Source organism: Phlebotomus papatasi, chromosome 1 (genome assembly GCF_024763615.1).
Source record: "Phlebotomus papatasi isolate M1 chromosome 1, Ppap_2.1, whole genome shotgun sequence".
Taxonomy (NCBI): domain Eukaryota; kingdom Metazoa; phylum Arthropoda; class Insecta; order Diptera; family Psychodidae; genus Phlebotomus; species Phlebotomus papatasi.
This window is the reverse complement of record NC_077222.1, coordinates 83857551-83882380: the sequence shown is the minus strand read 5'-3', so window position 1 is coordinate 83882380 and position 24830 is coordinate 83857551. Positions and strand designations below refer to the sequence as shown.

General features: G+C 34.6%; 5 protein-coding genes across 5 annotated transcripts in view; 3 read left to right on the top strand and 2 right to left on the bottom strand.

Annotated features, from left to right (window-relative positions):
* The window catches only part of LOC129810431 (probable E3 ubiquitin-protein ligase HERC2), a 35431-nt gene extending 29247 nt beyond the window's left edge, over positions 1-6184 (top strand). Inside the window, exons 8-10 of the mRNA XM_055860899.1 lie at positions 938-1389; positions 4604-5072; positions 5146-6184. Of these exons, the coding sequence (XP_055716874.1) occupies positions 938-1389; positions 4604-5072; positions 5146-5301 (1077 nt within the window). The 3' untranslated portion in view covers positions 5302-6184. The remainder of the gene's footprint in view (positions 1-937; positions 1390-4603; positions 5073-5145) is intronic.
* A 2144-nt stretch (positions 6185-8328) lies between these two features.
* Positions 8329-14239, bottom strand: LOC129810476 (26S proteasome non-ATPase regulatory subunit 8). The gene is made up of 3 exons (XM_055861023.1): positions 14055-14239; positions 8951-9126; positions 8329-8878 (listed from the first exon to the last, which is right to left on the bottom strand). The coding sequence occupies exons 1-3, from the start codon at positions 14145-14147 to the stop codon at positions 8365-8367; spliced, it is 783 nt and encodes a 260-aa protein (XP_055716998.1). The 5' UTR covers positions 14148-14239; the 3' UTR covers positions 8329-8364.
* A 275-nt stretch (positions 14240-14514) lies between these two features.
* On the top strand, positions 14515-17042 carry LOC129810460 (proteoglycan 4). The gene is made up of 2 exons (XM_055861003.1): positions 14515-14719; positions 14848-17042. Exon 2 carries the CDS (start codon positions 15030-15032, stop codon positions 16749-16751), a length of 1722 nt encoding a protein of 573 aa, XP_055716978.1. The 5' UTR covers positions 14515-14719; positions 14848-15029; the 3' UTR covers positions 16752-17042.
* LOC129810480 (sperm-associated antigen 7) lies at positions 17030-22246 on the bottom strand. Its single transcript, XM_055861027.1, has 4 exons — positions 22159-22246; positions 21911-22064; positions 21501-21841; positions 17030-17210 (listed from the first exon to the last, which is right to left on the bottom strand). Exons 1-4 carry the CDS (start codon positions 22235-22237, stop codon positions 17098-17100), a joined length of 687 nt encoding a protein of 228 aa, XP_055717002.1. The 5' UTR covers positions 22238-22246; the 3' UTR covers positions 17030-17097.
* A 176-nt stretch (positions 22247-22422) lies between these two features.
* Positions 22423-24555, top strand: LOC129810461 (actin-related protein 8). Its single transcript, XM_055861004.1, has 5 exons — positions 22423-22491; positions 22557-22724; positions 22790-23788; positions 23873-24059; positions 24126-24555. Exons 1-5 carry the CDS (start codon positions 22477-22479, stop codon positions 24425-24427), a joined length of 1671 nt encoding a protein of 556 aa, XP_055716979.1. The 5' UTR covers positions 22423-22476; the 3' UTR covers positions 24428-24555.
* Positions 24556-24830: the final 275 nt, after the last annotated feature.

Sequence of the window (24830 nt, the reverse complement as noted above, 5' to 3'; positions counted from 1 at the left end):
TTACAGGAAATCTGATTGAATCGTTGAGGATATAATTATTCATTTAAGGAAAATGTTTAAACAAGTCCTAAACTAAATGAAAATAGAAAAGAAATGACAATTCTACGATCAGTAGTCATAAAATTGATATTGTATAGTGATTACATTTTATTTAGTCATAATCGATACATTTTACCGTACAAGATGACGTGATTATATCTTAAAGAAATAATCGTTATATTTTGGATGTAAAAATTCCCCATTCACTCAAATATGGACCTCTTTTATGCGGTCATATAGAAGAAATATGTAAAGTCGTCGCCATCGTTTTCGTATAGATGTCAGACATCTCTACTCATTTATAGCGATAAATGCTCATTGGGTATGTTTTCGTTTTAAGAATATACTTCAGTCAAGAAGATTTTCGTGTGACAAAGTTCATATGGAACATCAACTAGAAAAATATGCCTAACAGTGTTTCATAAAGACATGTGCGTGCTCCATACGTGATATTTCGCTGGGAACAAAAAAACTTGAGGTCAAGAAAATAATAATAAAGAAAATTATAAAATGAAAAAAAACATAAAATTGCAAAACATATTCATTTTGGGATTTGAAAGAGTAATTTTAACTCTAAAAAAGATTTTTTTTACTCTTGAAACGAGTTATTTTAACTCTTAAAACGAATTATTTTCAGTCTTAAAAAGAGTTATTTATACTCTTTTGTCATGTAAATTTTAGGAAGAAAAAGTTAAAACAACTTTTCCGAATATTACACTTAAATAGAGTAAATAGAAGTAAAATCAACTCTAAAATATAGTTAATCGAAAATCACAACGAAAAAGAGTTAATTCAACATCGATTCGAGTAAGTTTTACTCGATTATTTTTCTGAGTGACTAGATCCCAACTTATCTTACAGCTTCTGTTCCTTCTGTCCCTTCTGTCCCTATCTCTAGGTCAAATTTGTAGGGGAGAGTGTTGATGATTGCGGTGGAGGATACAGTGAATCAATAGCAGAGATGTGCGATGAATTACAAAATGGAAGTGTTCCATTGCTCATCCAGACGCCCAATGGACGTGGTGAAGCAGGAGCCAATCGCGATTGCTTCCTTCTTGATCCAACCCTTACCACGGTCCTTCAGATGAACATGTTCCGTTTCCTAGGCGTTCTCATGGGTATCGCTGTGAGAACTGGTTCTCCATTGAGCTTAAATCTTGCTGAGCCAGTTTGGAGACAATTGTCTGGAGAGGTACTGCGTCCAGCGGACTTGACAGAGATTGACCGGGATTATGTGGCGGGATTGCTGTGTATCCGAGATATGGATGATGATCCCAAGGTCTTTGACACTCTTGAACTACCATTTGCAACTCCCTCGGCGAAGGGGCACGAGATCTCCCTATCAACCAGGTAAGTGATCTCAGAAGACTATTTTTTAATTGGAATAAGATGGGGTAATTTCACTGAGAAAAAAACGGGGGTGCGATTAACATTTTTTCTCATAACTTCAACACTTTTAAGGTGTAAAAATATATCAACATTTTTAAATGTTGATTTTACACTTTTTTAAGGGTAATATTTACACCGATTTCGGATCAATACTTCAGGGCAAAATTAACATTTCCGGAATGTTATTTTAACTTTTTCGGATTTTTCTCAGTGTTGGAACTGCACTGAGAGAAATCGAAAAAGTTAAAATAACATTCCGGAAATGTTAATTTTACCCTGCATTATTGATCCGAAATCGGTGTAAATATTACCCTTTTTAGGTGTATTGGGGGTTAAAGTTACCCTTTTCCATGTTAATTTTACACTTCAAAAGGTGTAAAATTAACATGAAAATATGTTGATATATTTTTACACCTTTTACACCTAAAAAGTGTTAAAGTTATGAGAAAAAAATGTTAATCGCACCCCCTTTTTTCTCAGTGTGTGAGATTTCCTGGAAAAAGGATTTTTAATGGTAGAAGGAAAAAAACAACGAAAAAGTGCCCCATCTTACCCTATGTGACTTTTTTACATTTACCGCATTTTTTGTAATTTGGGTAATTTTCATCTAAATTTTATTTTTGGTACCAAATTTTAAGTTTCCATGAAAGAAAAATAATCCCTCTTGAACATTTAGGAGGTTCTATATGTACGCCTAGAGACCGATTTTTCAACATTTTCACAATGACCTTGAATAATTCACTGTAACGGGTTTTCAAGGTCAAAGGATAAAAGCTCTAAAGTCTGTAGTTTCCAATCAATTCGGGATTCGGATATGTTTGGATTTCGTTGGAAAGGTTTTCGAATCCCTGACAAGCCTCATATAGTTCTAACCAATTTTGAACCGATTAAGTTTGATTCGTAAAAAGTTCGTGTTTCAATAGAGTAACTCCGCGCATGTTTTTTTTTAACAAATTTTGAGGTGAATTTTTAATGGATTTCAATTGATTGTGAACCTTTGAATTTAAAAAAATCGAAATGGGAAGTTAACTTTGCATAAAACTTAAAATTGTAGAGTAAGTGCTTGTAATTTGGGACAGCATACTTTTAATGCCCGATATTTGAAGAGGTACTTCCAATACAATTTTTTTTACTTCATTTTCAAAAGTGTTTAGAACCCGTGACAAGCATTTTTTATGATTTTTTTTTTAAATTATTAATCTTAATAAGTTAGAAATGAATAAAGACACCAATTTGACTGTAATTTGTAATCCCATTCTTGTCCATTTTACCTGAATTACCAGTGAGTAGGACGTTCCAAAGAGCCCGTAGGGTAAATTAAGCTAAATCAAAACCTGCTCCAAATGGAAATTTTTCACTACTCCAAGTGGAAACATCATTGTTTTCACGATAAATACAGTACTAAATTATTATATTTATATATTTTCTATACAACAGTTTCATTATTTAGTTAATTTTGCTCCAAATAAAGCGAAAATCCATTCATATTCACAAATTTTAATTTGTTAATTTCTTAGAAAAATTAAAAGTGTACCTTTTCACCATCGAATTTTTCATCGATCGACCATGTTTTCCAATGAAAAACACAATGAGGTGACTGTTGTTTATTCGTTTTGTTTAATATTTATGTCAAATTTCTGGTTAATTTTAGTTAAATTAAGTGCTAATCTTTATTGTTAACGGTACATGAAGTTTTAAAATGAAATAATTACCTTATTTCGTGAACAAAAAGGATTTTTTTGAAGTGTCTGCAAATACTTCAATAGGAAACCCCGGAAATATGATTTTTTGGAGAGATTTTCTTATTGTTTTAGATGGGAAAAGAGAAAACACCAGGAATAAGAACAAATTCCCTTGTCTCCATTTGGATTAATTTGTTTCCAATAGAAGCATTTTACACTCACGTATTTTTCTTGAATTTAAGAAATTTTCATATTATATTTAAAGAATTTTCACTAAACAGTAACATTCTAGAAGAGTCAAGGAGCAAATTTATGTAATTCTCTTCAGAAAAATATGAACTTAATGTGTTGAATCTTCTGTCAAAGTTAAAGCGTCTGGAAATGGTTTTGAATTAGGACATTTACCCTACAAGGTTGAAACAACACTCCTTAAAAATAAGTAACAAAAAATTCAATTTGTATTAAAATTATTACATTTCAAACTTAAAACTTTGGCTTTTGTATGCAACTAGGGTTAGTGTGCCAAATTTCGGCATAGTTGTATGCAAGCGTCAGTCTCAAGATTGAAATGTAATATTTTAAATACAAATTGAGTTTTTTTTATTCTTTCTTCTGAAAGAGTGTTGCTTGGAACCTTGTAAAGAGTTTACTGTCTTTATTTACTCTAAAATCATTCTTAATACATTTTAAAATGAATAAAAATATAGACATAGCTTTGGTACCCTATTTCGGCCACCTTCATTCTTATAGTTCCTTGCCCTTCGGAAATTCTTCCAATTCCTTTTTCACGTCATCTCGTTTGTCGAAGCTACATTTTTTGTTATTCTTTTGCATTGTATAATCTCTAGAGTACGTAAAATCTAGAAGTTCATAGAAATTCGAGGAACAAAAAAGATGGCCGAAATTGTAAGCTGGCCGGAATTAGGCACACTTACCCTATGTCGAAATGTAGTACAGTTACCCTAAGACTATAATAAACACAAAGTTCAGTAATGCTTCTTGTAAGGAACTGCTCAGACTGAAATTTACAAAGCAATTTTAATTCAAATCATATTCAGTATTGATCGAATTTAATGTTAAAAATCTTCTAAAAAAAACAAATATTGAAAAAATCATGATTTTAATCAGTTATTTCTAGTGTTCAAAATTACAAGTTGTCCCAATTACAAACACTTTCCCTCTATGCCGATTCTGCAATTGTTTCATGTATTATAAATTAATCAATATCTGAATCAAGAGCTAGTGTAAAAAGGAGAATTTCTATCAATTTACGAGAATCGCTGATAGTTAGCTACAACAATTGCTGATCTAAGCGACGATATATAAAACGTGAAACGTGAAATATGAAACGTGTTGCATAAAACATGTTTCTATGAAACATTGAAATAATAAGCAACACCTTCCATAAGCTCTGGCTTATTTCGTATTGAATTTTTCTGAATAACCCCAGGGCTACCTCTGGACCGCTCATTGACTTTAGCTCTGTGTTTCAGATTCACAAAGATCACACCACAGAATCGTCATGAGTACATCAAATTGGCTCTCAATTATCGTCTTCATGAATTCGATGAACAAGTGAAGGCAGTTCGTGATGGGATGTCTAAGGTTATTCCCGTTCCTCTACTCTCACTATTCTCTGCCTCTGAGCTCCAAGCAATGGTCTGTGGTAGTCCAGATATTCCGTTGGGTCTGTTGAAGTCTGTGGCATCGTACAAGGGTGTGGAACCTACGTCGAATCTTGTGACGTGGTTCTGGGAAGTGATGGAAGAGTTTAGTAATCAGGAAAGATCGCTCTTTTTGAGATTTGTTTGGGGACGAACGCGTCTTCCGAGGACTATTGCTGATTTTCGTGGGAGGGATTTTGTGCTGCAGGTGCTGGATAAGTACAATCCTCCGGATCATTTTCTCCCAGAGAGCTATACTTGCTTCTTCCTACTGAAAATGCCACGATATACATGCAAGGTGAGTAGAGGGATTTTTGAGAGAATGGGAAGATTAGATTTTTTGGGAATATTTTTTTTGTGTTGTCTTTTAGGCTGTTTTGCAGGAGAAATTGAAATATGCAATTCACTTCTGCAAGAGTATCGATTCGGATGAATATGCACGGGTGGCTATTGGAGAACCAACGGAAACGACTGGCAGTGAGGATAGTGATATTGAATCTGTGACAAGTCACAATTTTTTCAACTAAACTAAACTTCCTAATAGATAGCCCACAATCCTCAAAATGACTAAATTTTTGAACTAGAAATTTCTAGTCTTGTGTGATCAATCTTTGTGTAGTGAGATGATCTTAACTGTATTTTGTCCTTCCTCCTCTTTTCTCTCTACTTCCCGTAGATAAAAAGTGAGGCCAAGATTTTCCTCAATATTTTTTTTGTCTAATTGTATTGTCTCAACTGGACTATGATCCACATTGTGTAGTTTATGCAAAGAACCTCCCCATAAAAGTGGTAACATTCCGAGTAGTTTAACAAAGGAATTAGAAAACAACCCCCTTTTCAATCTTTTATTCACGGAATGATGTTGCATTTTAAACTGGAGTTGTGTGAGTTCCTTATGAAGGTGGATTTTTTTTCTGAAATCAATCTTCAGACTTAAAATTTAAAAAAATAGGAATATATTTTTTAAAGAGACTCCTTAATTTATTAATTTTCTTATAGGGAGCACATTCTGCTAAATAATACCCAAAGCCACATTTTTATCCCATAGAGAATTTTAGAGGCATATTTAGCAAGCAAAATTATCGAAATTATTTGCCTCTTCGTAGCAGTGGCTGACAAAGAAAATTTGAAAAAAAAGAAGAATTTAAGAAAAAAATAATTTAGAGGAGCTTAAGATGCAAATAAAAAAAAATAATCAAAAGAAAATGTCCAAGGGATGATGTATTGAGATTTGTGAGTGGTTTATTGTCTATTAACTAAAATAATAATGCAAAATTTGATGTATTTCAATGGACGAACCAAGCAACAGAAGCACTTAGAATTTACGCGATACTATGCAACAAACTATTTTTCTTGTGATTTTTTTTGTAAATTCTAACAAATAAACCCAATAAAAATATTGAAAAATAATTCTTTTGGCAGAACTTTACTGTAACTTTTTTGGGAAAAATGGGAGTTACGCTGGTAAATATTTTTAGGCCACGCCCCCTGTCGCCCCCGTCAGGAACTGCAGGTGATAATGAATTTTTACTTTGTTATTTTTTCAGTTGGTATTTAATAAGATAAGAAGATACGCTACTATCAGATTCTAATCAAGCGAAGACTGGTGATTTAAATAGGATAGAAAGAGGAGCCCGAAGAACCCGAAGCATCCCGCCTACAAAAAATATAAGCCACGCCCATTTTAAAACACTGTTAAAACTATAAAATTCCTTACTATTCTCAAATAGACGAATTTTTAACGAAATTCTCATTCATATTAAGATCGACCATCTTAGTTTTTACATCTTGAGGCTAATCTACAGTAGACTCTCTCAATTGGGAATATGGGGCAAAATGTCATCCGGTTTAGCGATAGAATTGAGCGTCAAAGCCTTTGTAAATTACACAAAAAGCGCTAAATTATAAAGAATCACGATAAAATAGGAAGAACTACAGCGAATTTGAGCAAAGCTTCATAATTAAACGTGAAAATTGTCAACAAAATTTGTAGCCCGATTGAAAAAGAGCCGATTGAGTGAGAGTCTACTGTATTTTCGAATTATGAAATATATATATTGTAATATTTCATAATTCGAAAATATCGTAATATTGAAAAAATACCTTTTTATTCAACGTGGCATCATTCGGGGTATTCACCTTAGTAGACGTACTAAACTCTAGGAATTCTTAACACGTTTAGTGCGTTACTGATTTTGATTACCATTTATTACTATTTTTTTAAATTAAAATAATTATATGCAACAATTGGTATCATTAAAATGAAAGGACCCATTATTGCTTATTAAAAAAAGACTATCTGTCGAGCTTAGGACAGGTCGAGCTATACTGTCGAGCTATACTCAGGCTGATCCTCGAGAATATTTAGCTTTAAAAATTTAGCTTTTAGCAATAAAGGATAAAGGAAATTTATACAAAAGACCTTTAACTGATCCTTACTGATATTATTTACAGGCTAAATTCTAAATATTCTCAAAGATCAGCCTGAGTTTATTTGGACCCTAATACGGACATCAGACCTAAGTCTTAGCCATATGGCTTAACCCTTTAAGGACGAGAAAGTAAAAAATCGGGAGTCAGAAAAAATTACTTTTTCTAACTTTTTAGAACAAATCATAACTTTAGAAGATCGTAGGAAAAATTTCATTTTTGGGTCACCAGTGACCCAAAAAGTTCAAAAAAGTTAGAAAAAGTGATCTTTTCTGATCCACGATTTTTTACCTATTCGTCCTTAAAGGGTTAACTTTTCTAAATTCCCATCAGGATTTTTTTTGGCAACTTGATTTAAGATTGGATATTAAGAGCAAGTCATACATTTATATTCTGAAAGAATATTTAAAATTGGTTGGTATTTACAATTTTGAAACCTTCGGAAATTTGGCTAAACCTACAGTCTGAAGACTACCTAATCAAAGAAAACTTTTAGGAAAAATACTTTTAGCAATGCATGTTATAAATTTTTCACGTACAATACACCATTTCTTAATCCGAGACACTTTCCTCTTTTAAATTAAGAGATTGAATTCTCTTTTATTATAAAATGATATAAAAATTTGAAGTTTGATTAAGATTACCTGAAATACAATAAATGGGCATGGTCTTCTGTAGGTGGGCTCATTAAATTCTGTCTAAAATAATCCCCCATCGCTTGAATTTAAAGAGATGATTTCTTTTAAAAGAAATATTCAATCTAGACGAAATAAACATTATCTTCTGTTATCGAAAATTGAAAATAATGAACTTCAAGGGGTGTGACCTAAAATAACTTATGGGCGGAGCTTCCTTAGGACATCATTTCCTTCGTTTTTACCACAAGACAAAGCCAAAAGGGTACAATTAAGGAATTTCCACAATATTTGTTGCATAGTTACCTTTCCTGCTCTCTCTTTGTCACATCCACCAGAATCACAAAATATTTTTGAAAACAAAAAAAAATAGAGCAAGCCAAAACAACGGCAAAGAACAAAGATTTAACAAAAAAAAAAAAGAAACACTGGCTTTTCTATATGTAATAATCTGAAACACTGAAGATGGAAAACAGGAGAAAAACAAGATTTACGAAATAAATGATTTATGATTCACAGAAATTATTAGACAATCATTTCCAATTCTTTAGCATAGATGATGGCCTGTTCTGCCAATTCCACTGATGGTATGGGTTCCTTGGGCTTTGGTGCCTCATTGGCAAAATGATAGAAATTATCACTGCCCAGTTTCCAGCCTTTCTTGCCACCAAATTGTTTGACCTGCTCCTTCGCTTTGAGATTGAGCCTCTTGGAGGCTTCAGCCAGGGAGATCTTCTCATAGGCCTGCTCGAGGCATGATCCAATCTCATCCCTCACGGTATCCAGGAGGATGTCCATGAAAAAGTTGTAACTCTCCGCTGGGACGTTTCCTTTAGCCTGGAAGATTTTGTTGTAGCTGCCTTCCATGAAGTACTGCTCCAGTGCCAAGGGATGACGAATGAACTGGTTGGAGTGAATGATGTCGGCCGGAAGGAGCTCCAATTCCGTGTGGAATTCAGCCACACGGTTTTGCGAGAGCAGAAACAGCAAATTCAAGCCTAGCAGTTGGTACTTGTTGGCTGAATCCGAAATAAGATTCCTTCGAGTGGAAAAGCAAACGTCAGGGAAGGGATAAGTAGGCAGGGGAAACAGAATAAAATTTTTCACTCACTTGTAGTCATAGTAGTAGCACTTGAGCTGGGACATGTATCTCTCGAATGCAACGATGTCCTTCACAGCAACGCTGTACTCTGCTCCAATCTCCAGGATTTCCCGGGCCACAGCCAATTCATTCTGGGAGGCTGTGCTGTTGCTAGTTGGCAGGAAGACCAACTTCGTCAGGGCCAGCTGAAAGCCAAAGACGGAAATTCAGGTAAGTGTAAGTTTTTTAAAAACCCAATGATTCCAAATTCAACCATATGGAAAAAATGCATTTCCCTCATAATACTTGAAAGCCAGTGATAAGCCTAGATCAGTTTATAAAGGTGTGATTCCTTTTTTTGCCAATTCCATTTGTGAAAAATTTTTTGAAGGGTTTTCACATTTTTCATGCTGATTTAGTTTAATAATTACTAAACTGAATCCTCATTATTTAGGCACGATATTCCTTGTTTTTCAAAATTAGCTAAAGTCGATTATCACGGAAATGAGAGATAGAAGCCATAAATTATTACTGAATTATTAATACAGTGCCCGCTTTGTAATCCGGATGATTGGAAGACAAAATGACAGATGTCCGCTTCGTAATCCGGATGGTTTTTTTGAATTTGTTCAACGTCTCGAAAATATAATACAAGATTTTTTTTTTTGTAGAATTAGAATAAAACTTTTAAAGAAGATTAAAAAGACATAATTGGAGAAGTCTATTCTATTATACTTCATTTATTAAACAAAAATATCACAGAATAGTTTATTCTCATTGCTGAACACGCATGCATACATAACCTCAAAAGTATTTTAAATGTAACCGTCGTGAACTTGTCCGGATTACGGCGATCCGGATTAGAAAGCGGGCACTGTATACACGGTGCGACAAAATTTACCTTTTTGTGGGTGTCTTTGACGAGAGTGCCAAAACTTGTTAGAGGGTCATTTAAGGACCTCAAATCTGCAATCCGTTTGTCCGGGTCACCTCTAGATTTTTTTGAAAAAGCATATTTAGTTTTTTGATGTTTTATAAAATTCAAAAATTCATATCTCTGGTTCTAATTATCCGGTGGTAGTCACATAAAGCTAAACTGACGCGTAATTTCATCCTCTATAACTCTTGTGAACATATCAAGCATCTACGATGAAAATGAAGTATATTTTTTAAAGATTTTTTGAAAAAGGGCACCTAAAATGGTGCATTTTTCTGTGTTTTTTCCATCTTCTAGTAATTTTCCCACTTTAATAGAGCATTTTATATGTCAAATAACTATGCCTAAAAGTTAGAGAATTTAATATTCTTTCATATCTTTTTGGTTTAAATTTTCTATCCTAATTCGTTTATTCACAATAATTTATTGAAAATAAAATGCATTATTATAAAAATAAAATCTCTTATTATATATAATTATTTGGTATCTCTGTCTAACCTACTGAAGAGCATTCTCTTTTGCACTCTCACTTACACATTTCATATAAAAAGAGGCGAAATGAAAAAAAGAGACGTATATAGAAATAAAGAGAGATGAATAGTTTTTTGGCACTCATAACAGCTATTCTTCTCTCTCTATTTCTATATACGTCTCTTTTTTTCATTTCGCCTCTTTTTATATGAAATGTGTAAGTGAGAGTGCAAAAGAGAATGCTCTTCAGTAGGTTAGACAAAGATACCAAATAATTATATATAATAAGAGATTTTATTTTTATAATAATGCATTTTATTTTCAATAAATTATTGTGAATAAACGAATTAGGATAGAAAATTTAAACCAAAAAGATATGAAAGAATATTAAATTCTCTAACTTTTAGGCATAGTTATTTGACATATAAAATGCTCTATTAAACTGGGAAAATTACTAGAAGATGGAAAAAAACACAGAAAAATGCACCATTTTAGGTGCCCTTTTTCAAAAAATCTTTAAAAAATATACTTCATTTTCATCGTAGATGCTTGATATGTTCACAAGAGTTATAGAGGATGAAATTACGCGTCAGTTTAGCTTTATGTGACTACCACCGGATAATTAGAACCGGAGATATGAATTTTTGAATTTTATAAAACATCAAAAAACTAAATATGCTTTTTCAAAAAAATCTAGAGGTGACCCGGACAAACGGATTGCAGATTTGAGGTCCTTAAATGACCATCTAACAAGTTTTGGCACTCTCGTCAAAGACACCCACAACGTGTCGCACAGTGATATTAATACTTTAATAAACAAAAAATAATTTGCCTGAATGAAGTTGCGAGTTAGTATGTACTTATGAAAGCAAATTAACATTATAGCAGGTCAGTTTAAGTTATAGTTTTAAGCCTTCAAAAAATATGAATTATCTGAAAAGCCTTAAAAAAGTCGCTTATCTTGGAAGCTATGAGAGGTAGGATCCTTAAATTTTGCATCCCTTTAGAGCCCCTTGTAGGCTTGAGAAGTTTGAAGTTTTATTGAAAATTTGATAGGAAATGCACAAAAGTATCTGAAAAACTTTAAGGCCAGTTGAAAAATTTCGTTGTCAACGAAAATTTGCATAAAATTCAATTGGATATCTTAATGACACCTGAAATTTCTCATACTTTTCAATTTTAAATTGCAATATCACGCGAGATCGAAAACTTAGTTTGAAATTCAATTGAGCATTAAGATTTCTAAAACTCATTAAAATTTATCAGAGACAGGACACATTTTGCAAGAAATTTGCTTGAATTTAAATAGCGCACTAAATTTTTATTTGTGAGTAACTCCGGAAAATGTATAATAGTATTTAAAATGACTCTTATAAATCACTGAATTTAGGGCAGAATCACATTGACAGTAAAATGCTCACCGTCACAGTCAAAGCCCTCACCGTATTTCGTTGATTTATGCATTTTTATTGCAATTCTTACGCAAATTTTCCATTACAATATTACCTTGTGTCATACTCGGTGGCACTAGGTGAAAATAGTATAAGAAAATTGAATAAATAAAGCGAAAATGCGATAAACGGTAAGCAAAAAAAAAACTGTAGGATTTTTTTGCTACAGTTTTTCGTACAGTTTTTTTGCTCACCGTTTATCGCATTTTCGCTTTATTTATTCAATTTTCTTATACTATTTTCACCTAGTGCCACCGAGTATGAGATAATGTAACACAGTAATTGAGAATTTGCGTAAGAATTGCAATGAAAATGCGTAAATTAAGGAAATACGGTGAGGGCTTTGACGGTGACGGTGAGCATTTTACTGTCAATGTGATTCTGCCCTTAAACGGAGTGTGGCAGCTTCGAAATTGAGATTTTTCACCTATTTTTTAATAAAATTGAGCATTATCATGATGATAATGCTTGTCTTTTTTTACGTTTTGGCTTAAAATAAAAGTCCTTCGGTTAAAAAATAAAGTCGCACTTTTGGATAAATTTTTTGTGTAAAGAAAAGTCGCACGTTTGGGAAAAAATGAGATTCAGATACAGTCTTAAGGTAAATGTTTTGTTTACTACAAAAATATCACTTGTTTGGACTATTGTTAATGTTCAGTGTTAATATTGGGGTCCAGTCATGATGGTAAGTCGAGGAACAATATTTAAAAATTTCCCTTATTTTCCGTAATTTTTTTCTATCTGATTTAGGTGCTGAACAGTGAAAGCGACTTGTAATGTTCGATGGATCCCCTATATATCCACCGTAAGATCATTAAGATGTCCTTAATTTTCCCATCCCTTCTTATTCTTTTCTAAAACAAATGCTTTTGGTATATATTCAAAATGGCTTAAAGTATCTTTTTTTATTTTTGGATATGATTTAAATATTGTCCAGATGAATATTTCGTCCATACGTGCTTATATGTCGTAATATCACTCCTTTCTAACAGTTTTTCAATATTAATTCTTTTTTTTTTTCCTTGAAATTTTGAGCAATAAAATAAAGAATCTCAGCTAAAAATGATATAATGGAAATGAATGTTGATTTTTCCTAGCACATACCAAAATTTAGGGCTATACCTAGTCCATAACGGTAATCGCAATTCAATTTTCAGTAATGAATTATCTGCCAGAGCCGGAGTTCATTGAAAAATGCGAAAAAGAAAACTTTAACATATTTATTGGCCCTCAACTTACCATCGCGGCAGCACACCTACATTAGCACTATTGATATTTATCAATAACAAAAACATTTCCTGGAACCATTCCTTAATCCTCAATTTTTACCCAAATGTGCAACTTTTTTTGATACGGAGGAAAAAGTAATTAGGGGTAAATAAATGTAATACGTATAATTTTGTTCAGACTACTTGCTTAAATGCAAAAAAAATTAAGAGTAATTTTAACATGTTAATTTGCTGAATTCAATTAATTTTAATCAACCACATTTATGCTATTTTAACATATTTAAACGTGTTTTTATGGATCAAGTATTAGTTTTTATGAATAATTTAGTGAACATCTATCAATTTAATTGATCAATGATGCAAAATAACGCATAGAAATAATTAATGTGAAAAATAGTTTGAATTTACAAATTTTAAAAATCCCAGTGTAAAAGCACACCAAAATACCGTTTTGAATTTTCTTAAATTGACTCAAACAACTTAGTAACACGAAACTAAAAGAAGTTTAGTTACTGTGTGAAGTATAGTTTAGTTAGTACTCGTGGTAAAATCTTTAAATTATAATATCACGAATCAGGTACCGTCACAGTATTTTTTTTTAAATTGATCTTACTAAAAAAGCTCTACAAAATGGTACCTACATTGATCGAAAACGCTGTGTCAGATTTATCAAAATATCTCAAACACGAAAATTTTTCAATAATAATACCACCCATTTTTGGCATCAGCTGTGCTCCAAATCTATACCCTGTGGATATCAGACCGATTGAAGGAAGTCAACCAAATTGGGTGATTACCGTGATTACAATAGTTGTGATTATGAATCATATCTGACTATCATATTTTTTATATTTTTCATATCTCTAATATTTTTTATGAGATAATTTTCTCAAACTTAGTGTTTCTAAGAATTTTCTTAAATTTTTCCCACAAAATATTTTCAATAGATTGCAATATCAGGCACTTTTACAGCTTGCACAACAAAGAGGATCCCCTTTTAGGTTATGTTCACAATGGTGATGAGCACTTTTTGCAAAAATCCTTACTTTGAGTTGATCCAGGAGATTCCCAATCTTCTTTAGGTTCTTTGTGGGCTTCTGCCACTCTTCCTTCAGCTCCTTGTGCAATTGATAGGGCATTTTTCCAATGAAATTGCCAGGTAAACACAATAAACCCAAAACACTCAATTCACTCTCTGTACTGAACTAAATTTTTACCAAAAGCGTTTTACTTAATTCAAAGTTGACGTTGAGAAAAAGGTTTTTTTTTGGAATTCTTTTTTTAAATTCTTTAATAAAATTTCGTTTTCTGAGAATTATGTAGCAAAATAATTTAGAATTTAGATATCTGAAAATTTAATAATGGTCATCTTTGGAGAAATCGGGTAAAAAGGGTAAAAATTACAGAAATAGTGAAGCAGAGATGTGAGTCGCAGAAAGTTTCAAAAGGCGTCATTTCGGGTTTCGGAAAATTCTATAGCAAAAATCCCACAGAGATGCTATAAAAAAGTCTCCGTCAAAAAATTGTCGACGCCATTTTACTATTTTGATGTTGCTAGCGTTGGTTCAATTGTAAATTTTACATAAATTCACTGGTAATTCAGTGTTAAAAGGTGAAAAAAGACATTGTAAATTGGTGTTGTGAACTTGATAAAGTCTACTACAGCTGTATTGTGGAGTTTCTGGTGAAAACCTTGTGGTTGCTTGATAAGGTAAATCTGCGCGGGAATTTTCACAAAGTATCGTGAAATTTCTATGTCAACCTCTCTTGTCTGAAAAATGATCATGAAAAAAATCCCAATTTGATGGGGAATTTTCACTAATTCAATGTGTTTTTTAGGTGAAAATCCTGTGGGAAAGCTGTAAAATGTTGTCCAAGTGGATTTGGGCTAGGGTGTAGTGAAAAACACTCAGTTGGTTGGTAAGGAAAGGTAGTGAAAGACAAACAAAAATAGGTTTTTGCAAGTAGTTTTCTGGGGCACAATTTGAGAGACATCACAGAGAAAAGGGGGATTCAGTGAAATGGGTCGTCCGAGAAAAAATGCCGTACAGACAAAAGATACCACGACGACGGCGTCTAAAGGTAAGGCAAAGGAACCCGAGGAGGAGACTGAAAATCTCTCCTTGACGCTAACACGATCGCGTCGGACGCCCAAGCCAAATCCTAAATATCAGAATGACGTGATTTTGCCTTTTTCATCGAGAATTGTCACGGGGGACAGTAGTCGTTCGACGACACCGGCAAAATCGGAAACAAGTGAAGAAGTTGTTCCACTGTCAGATGAGGATGATGAGGATTTGACAAAAACGGGCAGTGGTAAGAAACGTGGACGTCCGCCGAAGAAAACAGCTCAAGTGACATCACCTGCTGTAGCTCCAGAGCCAGCTGCTAAGAAGGTGCCACCGCCACAGCCGAAAGGGCCAGAGAAGAAAGACACTCCGAGGCGTCTTCCTGATCGAAGTGCAAAGCAACAGACACCTCCGGAAGCTCCAGTACAGAAGAGAAAACGCGAAGAGGAGACCAATGAGGTGACCAAGAAAAAAGTTAAAAGTGTAGAGGAGAAAAAAAGTACACCAATCCTGACCAAGACTCAGCAGCAGCAGCAGCCTGTGCGGTCGGTTGAGAAGAAATCTGTACCTGGAGGTAAGAATCCATCTCCGACAAAGGGGGATATCGTGGACGTGGCTGGAACGCGTGAAAATGTAAAGATTGTCGATGTTTCGGAGATTCTAAAGAAAAAACATGAAGTTGTGGTTGAAGAGCCCAATAAGAGAATTCGTAAATGTCCTCCGGAAGTATCACCAAGACCTCCACCACTCTACAGTTCCAAAATTCTCAGTCAATCCCAAAAGGTGTCCCCATCCTCCAGGCCACAGCAAGCGGTGACGCCAACAATTAGGCCCAAGATCTCTCCCAAAGCACCGCTGAAGCTCAGTCCGCCAGGACCGCGTCAGCTCAATAGCAATGGCAAGTTCAATATCAACAATGTGGCCAGGCATTTTGTTGCCGTGACCCCACCAAAATGCCCGGTAATTGATCTAACACGATCTGGGGATTCTCTGGAGAGCCCACAGAGACCCAAAAAACCCCTCATGCAACCCCTAAATCCCATCCGGAAATCCATACAGCGTCCTATGACAGTTCCGGCTCCACTGCGTCCCCTCAGTCAGCAGAAGAAACCAACGATTCTCAGTTCAGTGAAAGTGCCAGTGATGAAGAAGAAACCCGTCATCACACCATTGCCACCGGCAAAAACTCCCCCAGGGCAGCCAGTGCTACCCTCCCAAAAGAAGCGTGAGGTGATGACAATTGAAAAGTGGAATGTGGTGCAATTGCCGATGGAAAAACTTCCGGATGTGGCACCAAAAGTCAGCCTGGGCATGACACTGAAGGAGTTGGAGGATCAAATAAAAGATATCCAATTGCCGACTGAGGCATGGAATCACAATGTCCCAGATGACTATACTGAGCCACCTACCACAATCGCCTTTCAGCGTATGGTGCCAGGAGCATCAGCAGATGATCCTTCTGCTGATGCTGCCGATGAAGCACCATCTAAGTTTGATCGATCCGTAACATTCAAGGACATGGAGATTGTGATTGAGATTGAGGGTAGTGAGGTGACTCTTGTAGGTGCCCCAGATACCCTAACAACTGTCTCAGATGTACAAACACTCCTGCAGATTGTCAATGATCTGACACTGAAAAATTCATGCGTGGAGGAAGTTACGGTGGTGTTATAACGCGAAGAGGATTTCACCTTCTAAAAGATGTACATAAATCCTTGGGATATATTGCTCCTTTTTGCCGTTTTTCCCTCCCTTTTAAAAAAAAAAAACATTTAATTTTTCCTTTTTAAAAAGCTCCTTTTACATCTCTAAAATACAACAACAAAAAAAACCATTTGTACAAGGACACAATCCATCGAGGATCAGGATGATTGTAGTCGAGCTGACGGTGTATGAAGAAACAAAAAAAACTTTGGATTTACACAGACACATCTTTCATTTTAAATAAATCATTATTAGTAAGAATATTTTTATTATCTTCTCTACATGTCCTTTGCCATTTTTTTTTGGGTGTAATTTCTTATTTGTCAGTCTCACCGGACGGTTGGTGGCTGGTCTTCAATCTCTTCTTGGCCTGAATGTCAGATAGTGTTTGTTCAATTGATCGCAAATCCTTTTTATTCTCACTGGGCACTGGAAAAAGAGAAATTCAGTAAGTCTGGTTGGTTCACAAATATTTGAACATTTGAAGTGCTAAACTCCGAAGGTATCTTCCCGCATAATTCATCTTCGAATAGAGGAAAGTGGGGCAGATCCATTCAGTCAACTGAAGTTTTTTTTTTTTTAATTCTTGGTCGAGAGGGGAGGCTACTGAAAACTCCAAGTTTATATCTTTTATCGTTTAGGCTACACAATATTGATTCCCTAAAGAAATATTCTGGAAATTTATCGTTACAACTTTGGATCATAGTTACATCCATTTCGAAGAGGAATGTGCTTTTTGTGTTATTTTCCAAAATTTGATACTAATCATACTAATGAACTTTTCAAAAGAGGATAAAAAAAATAATTTCGCCACATATGGTACAGCGATTCACAACCGATTTAGAATCATTCAAAACATCGCCAAAAATAGCTTCAGAGTCATAATGTAAGATAGAAGCTATTTATCCATACATTAAGTGATTGAAACCGTTTCGGACTTGTCAGAAATTCCAAGACCTTTCCAACGAGTCCTAACATACAGTAGACTCTCCCAAATTCGGGCATTTGGGACCGAAATGTCACCCGAATTATAGAGAAATTCGTGCGACAAACTTTTCGAAATGCAACGATTTTTTGTTCATCTGCATGCACATATATTAAGTTTACGTACTCATATTTATTGTAAATTTCATGAAAATCCCATAATGCAAAATAACTTTATATTGTAACTAAGACAAACCATGACAAATTTAAAGATATTTGCTTCATTCGATAATCATAGTCAAACTTGAAAAATGTCGACAAACTTTTTTCGAATTTAACTGCCGCCCGAATTAAAAAGTAGCCCGATCTTAACCCTTTAAGGACGATTGGGTCCCCCATGACCCAAAAATGAAATTTTTCCTACAGCCTTCTAACGCTGTATTTTGCTCTAAAAAGTTAGGAAAAATGATTTTTTCTGACCCTCGATTTTTGACCTTCTCGTTCTTAAAGGGTTAAAAGAGTCGAATTAGCGAGAGTCTACTGTAATTAATTAGTTTATTTATTGTACTTGGGCCTAATAATCATTTTGTACAAAGAGTTTCTCATTACATCTTTCTATACCCAATTGTGACTGAAAAAAAGAAGATTACAGTAATCAGCTAATTCTCATATACTCAAATAATACAAAAAAATCAGTAATTCTTAGTGTTATAATAATTCATAATATGGGATATCGCTGAAGTGCGGATTCTGCGTTGCATAACTTTGAGTCATCACCACTCTGCACAATCTCCGAAAAAGTATGCAGATGATGTCATCAATTTGGAGACTTTCTTATGGTCGTTCTTAGCCTCAGTATTCCATTTCAAAAACAATTTCTCTCTTACAATTTATCGTCCCATTGAATTCATGTTCTCATGACACTCATCAATATTATTTATCATGTGTTAGAATTTTTTAAAATTTACTCTTTATTCAATTTCTTTCAATGTTAATATAAATGCTTTAAATGCTTTTGATTCCCAACTTCAATGAAATGGGGTAAATCCTCTTCAATCATGGCGCCACGTATCGTTAAAACAGCGGTAAAATTTAGCGTTCCTGGTAAACTCGAGTTTGTTCTCATTTTTTTTAAGATTTTCTTAACTTGAATTTAAATTAAGCAAAATTATACTGTAAAAGACTCATTCTCTTTAAATAGTAGTAAATAGTTGCCAGGGGGTGCAAGGTGAAAATTTTGCGGGGTAATAAAATCAGGGGATCATAATGGCAGATCAAACCAAAAACAGTTTTCTCACAAAAACTCAATACTGCTTTCTCTGTGGAGTACGAACAGTGACATGATATGGGGTAATTTGTAACATTTCGATTCAGTTTATTAAGAACTTTCGGAAGTGATAGAACTATCCAGTTCAAATTAGTTTTTTTTCAACTTTTTCAAAGATCATATCTATACCTTAACCTTAATGAGAAAATGTGTTTTTCATTCCATTTTTTTAAATGAAGTGTGGACAAAGTATTTGTTACTCTCTATACAGATTTATGCTTCATTAGACACCTTAAATTCTGCTTATTTTATACACCAAGTCAGTGGTGTGCAAAAACTGTTTGAAACCGAACAAACGTCAAATGAAACTTGTTCGTCAATGGTCAAAACGCTATCTGAACAAACTTATTTTGACGTTTATTCAGTTTCAACGGTTCTTGCACACCTCTGCACCAAGTAATCGTTTTTGATAAAAGGATCCCAAGAGGAAACCCTCTTTGGAAAAGCCTAAAACAGATAACGATTTCTTGTTCAACAGATCCAAATTATTCTGGACTTCAGTATTGGCCAGTACTTCGGTAAAAAAATATTTTGATCAGTAATTTAAATAAAACGGAAATCGGGATTTTTAATTTCATAAAAATAGTGAAACCTTTTCAGCAAAAAAGTGTTAAATCAACTAGGCATTGTTAGTTTGATCGGGGCTATTTATTTTTTTACTGACTAAAACTGCTTGTCTCATTATGACCAGCACACAATAACTTTTGTTTCTAAACATGTTTTCAAAATTTCCCATGTGAATGAGCGAGATGACTAGATGTAGATCTCACTCACTCTCATTGAAATATCAAAAACATGTTTACTACGCAAAAATTATTGTGCGCTGGGCATTATCCTGGGAAAATTTAATTTATAAATTTTGGAGTCGGTAAAAATCATAATTTGTTAAAGAAAATATTTTAAAAAGAAAACTCAAAATTTCTATTTTTTTAATTTTATTTCTTTATCCTTGATCAAATCCTATAAAATTTTGAACGTTTAAAAGAGATTCGCAAAGGCTATCTTATAGCAAAACCTTGAAGCACCTCTTATATATTGGAAAATGTCAAATTTGGAAGTTTTCAACTTGTCACATCTTACCCCAGGTTCCCCTGCTTTATTCGTAAAATTTCTAAAAATTCACAAAGAAAAAAATTAAGAAGCTACCGTAAAACTTTACAGACTTAATATTTTTGAAGATCAATCCTAATTTAAAAAAAAGCTCAAGTCTAAAACATTAAAAAGGGATTTCCTTATCACAAATTTGATTTTCTGTACTGTTTAATTTTTTAGTTATTCAGCAGGCCAATTTAACGATTTTTTATAAAAATATTTTAGTACACTATTCTCAGAAATTAATCAATCTTCTACAAAAAAAAATCATATTTTGACCTATTTATATTTTGTAATTATTCAGAAGAATCGCATTTTTACCGATTCAGAATTGTCAAAAAAAAAATTTTTTTCCCAAAAGTATCCGTATTTTCCTTTATGTATTCAAAGATGTGAAAAGAGTTAAAGAGTTATGGAACTATACGGGCTTCAGTCCTAAGGTTTAGCCAGGTAGCTTAACTTCTTTAATTTCCTTTAGGACAAAATATTTGACAACATTTTGATTGGCCTAAATATTGAGAGAAAATGGACCATTAGAATTAGATTTCGAAAAATAACTAACAGGGCTTTTTATTTAGGATTTCGGAAACTTCTGGGCGAAATACCTCCAATCTAAAACCGGTAGTAAGAGAGCCTGGGACAGATTAGGCAAAGGTTGAATTAGATAGTGGTGTGACATAATTTTCGAATTTCATTCAGAGTAATTAACTTCTTCCCTATTCATTGAAATATTAATCAGTCTGATTTAGTCGATTTAGTCATGTTTTTTACACATTATAGGGAAAGCAAAAATTTCAGTTGTTTTCTACTGCCCCGGTCTCCCCTATGATCACTTTTTATTTTTTTACTGATCAATTTTCTGAACTTTTTTAGCTTAGGCTTAAACGGCATATTCGGCTAACTCAATCTTAAAACGTTTAATTTAGAGCAATTAGATCTTCTTCGAGAAATGGATTTTTTTGTTTTTGTTTTCTAGTCCATAGTTTAACTGAAATTTAGAAATTATATTAAATGTATCAAATTCGCGAATGGGTTAAATTAAAATCTCGATTATAAAATAAATTTTTCGCTTTGTTAGTTTTCTTGTACGTATAAAAATCGAAACGTTTCTTGAACAGTATTGATGGAAATTAAACTGATTTTTTTCAATTTATTAAAAGCCTAAAAAAGAGAAAACCCTCTCGAAACACCGACTTAAGAAATTAAAAATTGATCATTCCCGTGATTCATTGTCCCGATTGTCCCTGAGACTTCTTTTGTTTTTTTGCTATTTTTTTTTCGGGATTGCATCAGAATTATAAACATATTTTATATCTATAGCGCTCTGAAAGGACCTGACCCGTTATGGTAGATAAATCAGAATATATTAAACTTACCAAAACCGTAGGATTTGTTAGTTTCTGTCTTCTTGGCAGCTTCCAGGGCGGCTTTTTCTCCAATCAAATGGACGTATTTCTCCTTATAATTGGACTTTGGTGTAGGATCAGTCGTACTTTTTAGGCTTTTCTCCTTTTCAGCCTCTTCTTCTGCCTCTCGTCGCTTTCTATATTCTTCAGCTACTTCCTCATTCCACTCTTCTCCATTCCTTCTGGCTGCTATTTCGTCCTCAGACGGGGAATACTCCCTCTTGTACACAACGATGTATTTATTTTCATTCTTATAATTATTATCTACGAAGCTCATACCAATCAGTCCAGCAATTTCTGCTACATCATGCCTATGGAAAATTATCCTTTATTGATTGATATTCATCAATTAAAATTGCATTGATTTTTTTTACACTCACACAACACTCCTGTAGACTTTATCGGCCGGAGGGAAGATGATGAACTTTCGATTGTCCTTTGTGAATCTCTCAATTCTCTGCTCTACGTATGTGCGAAATTTATTCAATTCATTCTTTGACTGTGTCATTAGTTTCTCTTCCTGTTCCTTTTGCTCTAGAAAAGGCAGATCCAAAGAGTATAATTTTGGGATTATCATGAATTTTCCTTGGCATTTTCAGAAGGATGCTCAAAATTCAAGGGGACTCACTCTTTAAAAGCTCCTTATCTTTGTTGCTGACGGACGGAGGTTGATCCATTTGATTTAAAATCGATCCCAAAAGATCCATTTTGCACTAAATTACTGATTTTTCCTAATGTTTTATATAGATTTTTCGTGAAAAGTCTCTTTGTTTTTCCTTTTTGGGTCAAATTTGAGGTTATGTTGCAAAAAAACCCTGAGTGAATTTGTCAGAAAAAGGGTGTTTGTTTTTGTTTGGGGTTTTCGGAATACCGGGAATTCTTTGCTTCTGCAGGGTCTGCAGGATTTATTTTTATTTTCTTGGCAAGAGAGATAGAATCCTGAAAAATGGAGTGTGCTGAGGTAAATTCTTTGAAAAGATTGATGCAAGAAAAATATTTAGAAAAAATCTCTTGTCTCATCAACAGCAAATCCAAGCTCAGATGATTATAGTTATTCATCCTGGATCGCTGAATTTAAGAATGGGTCGAGCATCAGATCTCAATCCCCATAGAACACTTCATGCTGTAGCTAGGAGGAGGAAACCTGGCGGACAAGTCCATCATGATACCATCCTTCCTAAGATTTTACCAAAGGTGAGAACCTAATTTCAAATCAGGTAATTTTTGAAAATTGAGATCATCTCCATTTTTGGTGCCAGAATAAAGATTTGCTCCAGGAACTGGAAGATTGTCGCTTAGCTGTATCTCATACGCTGCAATCTTGCCTCCAGTCAAATGGGAGGAGACGGTATGCAACCCCTCCACAGCAAATATCTGCATTCAATCGACGCTCGACACCAGAGACTCTTCCAGATTCCTCCATACAGGCTTGGTATCAGCCAATGTGGGATACAGTATTTGGTGACAATGTCCTCAATCTCGATCCCAATGGGGATTTTAATTTGCATTTCCCCATGAGACGTGGAGAATTGAATGTCCACAGTGGTCTTGGTGGTTCACTCTCTTCTGTCCTCACAGATTTACAGGCCATTTGGGAACATGTCCTTTTAGCCACAATGGAAATCAAGACGACAGATTTGTCAGCATACAAATGCGTCTTGGTCATTCCAGATATTTACAATAGGGCCTATCTGAGGGAACTTGTAACACTCCTCCTCTGTCGTATTGGCTTTGGTTCTTGCTTTCTTGTGCAGGATCATGTGGCAGCTACTTTTGGAGCTGGCTTGGGGTATGCATGTGTTGTGGATGTAGGTGATCAAAAGACTTCGGTTTCATGCGTGGAGGATGCAATTTCTCATCCCAATACTCGGGTTCGTTTGGAATATGGAGGAGGTGATGTTACCCAGACTTTCTACTGGCTCCTCCAGAAATGTGCATTTCCCTACAAGACCTGCAAGGACATCCTACCACAAGATGCTGTACTACTGAAAAAGCTCAAAGAGGATTTTTGTCATGTGAATCTGGACATTTGTGGATCGGAGGAGAAACATTTTGATGTTATGCAGCCAGGGAAGGCTTTTGGTCAGAGATTTACTCTTCAAGTTGGTGATGAGGCAATTGTAGCTCCACTGAGTCTCTTTCATACTGAACTCCTCAATCTCACGGGTACCACAAAATTGGCCAAAACCCAAATTCCCTGGACGAAACAATCTGATCCTGAAGACTGCTTCGATGCTGAGTATCTCAAGGAGACAAGTGTGAGATTTTTATCTTCTCTGGCTAAAATTGATCCCAGTCGCCCATTTCGCTTGATTTTATATGGTTCTAAAATTGACTTTCAGAGACGTGGAGCTAAGGAACAACTTGAACAATCCGCTCCAGAATTTCTTCATACTGAGAATCCAGATGAGGAAATTGTTGTGGATGAAGAGAAGGAGAATTACAAACAAATTGAGAGGGAATTTGTTGTGCCAGGTGGACAAATCATTGGTCTAGATCAGGCTGTTCTGCAGAGTATTGAGAGATGTCGTGAGTACTCCCTGATACCCTTTTTACCAATATCCCTTTGAAAAAAATCTTGCAATTCTCTCGTAGCCAATGATGAGCTCAAGAGGAAGATGTATGGATGCATCTTAGTTGTAGGGGGTGGAATGAAGTTTCAGGGTATTGGAAAGTGGCTGCAGAATCGTGTTGCTCTCCAAATACCCTATCTCTATCGCTCTGAACAGCTGGATATTGTCACGAGCCCTAAGGATATGGATCCAGCAATGACGGCATGGAAAGGTGCTTCGGTTCTCTCATGCTTGGAGAGTGCATCTGAATTGTGGATCACACAGCAGGAATGGAAGAAGCATGGACTGAGGATTTTGCGGGAAAAGGCTCCTTTTGTGTGGTAATTACTATTTTAGGATTTGCTAAATAACGCAATCCTTAACTTCTTCAAGATTAGTATTCTTTAATTTCTAGATAAATCTTCTTTGTACGTCGTGTGAATAATTTTGTAAAATAAATTGATTTTTTTTAATTATGGTATTTCGCTTGATCCAGAAGTTTAATTGATATCGAATCCTTCACTGTTTTTACCGTGGTTTTTACACTTTACCTGCTTTTTCTTTCGTTCAAAGAAGAAAATTGTTTTAAAAATTACAAATTACCAGTGATAAGCCCAGATAAGCTTATGGTAGCTAAGGTTCTTTACAGGTGACCTCGAAATGTGTGTAACACGGGCTGCTTGCAAAACTCGAAAAAAATCGATCGTGAGTTGAATTTTGGGGGTATGTAAGACTTATGTAAAGCATC

What these genes read in the sequence shown, in the direction of transcription:
- LOC129810480 (XM_055861027.1), bottom strand. Translation starts at nt 22,237, where the DNA reads ATGGATCTTTTGGGATCGATTTTAAATCAAATGGATCAACCTCCGTCC. An exon ending in AGATAAGGAGCTTTTAAAGA is followed by an intron (nt 22,065 to 22,158) that starts GTGAGTCCCCTT and finishes TGCCTTTTCTAG; the next exon opens with AGCAAAAGGAACAGGAAGAG. An exon ending in TAACAAATCCTACGGTTTTG is followed by an intron (nt 17,211 to 21,500) that starts GTAAGTTTAATA and finishes CTCTTTTTCCAG; the next exon opens with TGCCCAGTGAGAATAAAAAG.
- LOC129810476 (XM_055861023.1), bottom strand. Translation starts at nt 14,147, where the DNA reads ATGCCCTATCAATTGCACAAGGAGCTGAAGGAAGAGTGGCAGAAGCCC. An exon ending in ATCTCCTGGATCAACTCAAA is followed by an intron (nt 9,127 to 14,054) that starts GTAAGGATTTTT and finishes TTTGGCTTTCAG; the next exon opens with CTGGCCCTGACGAAGTTGGT. An exon ending in TGCTACTACTATGACTACAA is followed by an intron (nt 8,879 to 8,950) that starts GTGAGTGAAAAA and finishes TTCCACTCGAAG; the next exon opens with GAATCTTATTTCGGATTCAG.
- LOC129810460 (XM_055861003.1), top strand. Translation starts at nt 15,030, where the DNA reads ATGGGTCGTCCGAGAAAAAATGCCGTACAGACAAAAGATACCACGACG.
- LOC129810461 (XM_055861004.1), top strand. An exon ending in TTCCTAAGATTTTACCAAAG is followed by an intron (nt 22,725 to 22,789) that starts GTGAGAACCTAA and finishes TTTTGGTGCCAG; the next exon opens with AATAAAGATTTGCTCCAGGA. An exon ending in AGTATCTCAAGGAGACAAGT is followed by an intron (nt 23,789 to 23,872) that starts GTGAGATTTTTA and finishes ATTGACTTTCAG; the next exon opens with AGACGTGGAGCTAAGGAACA.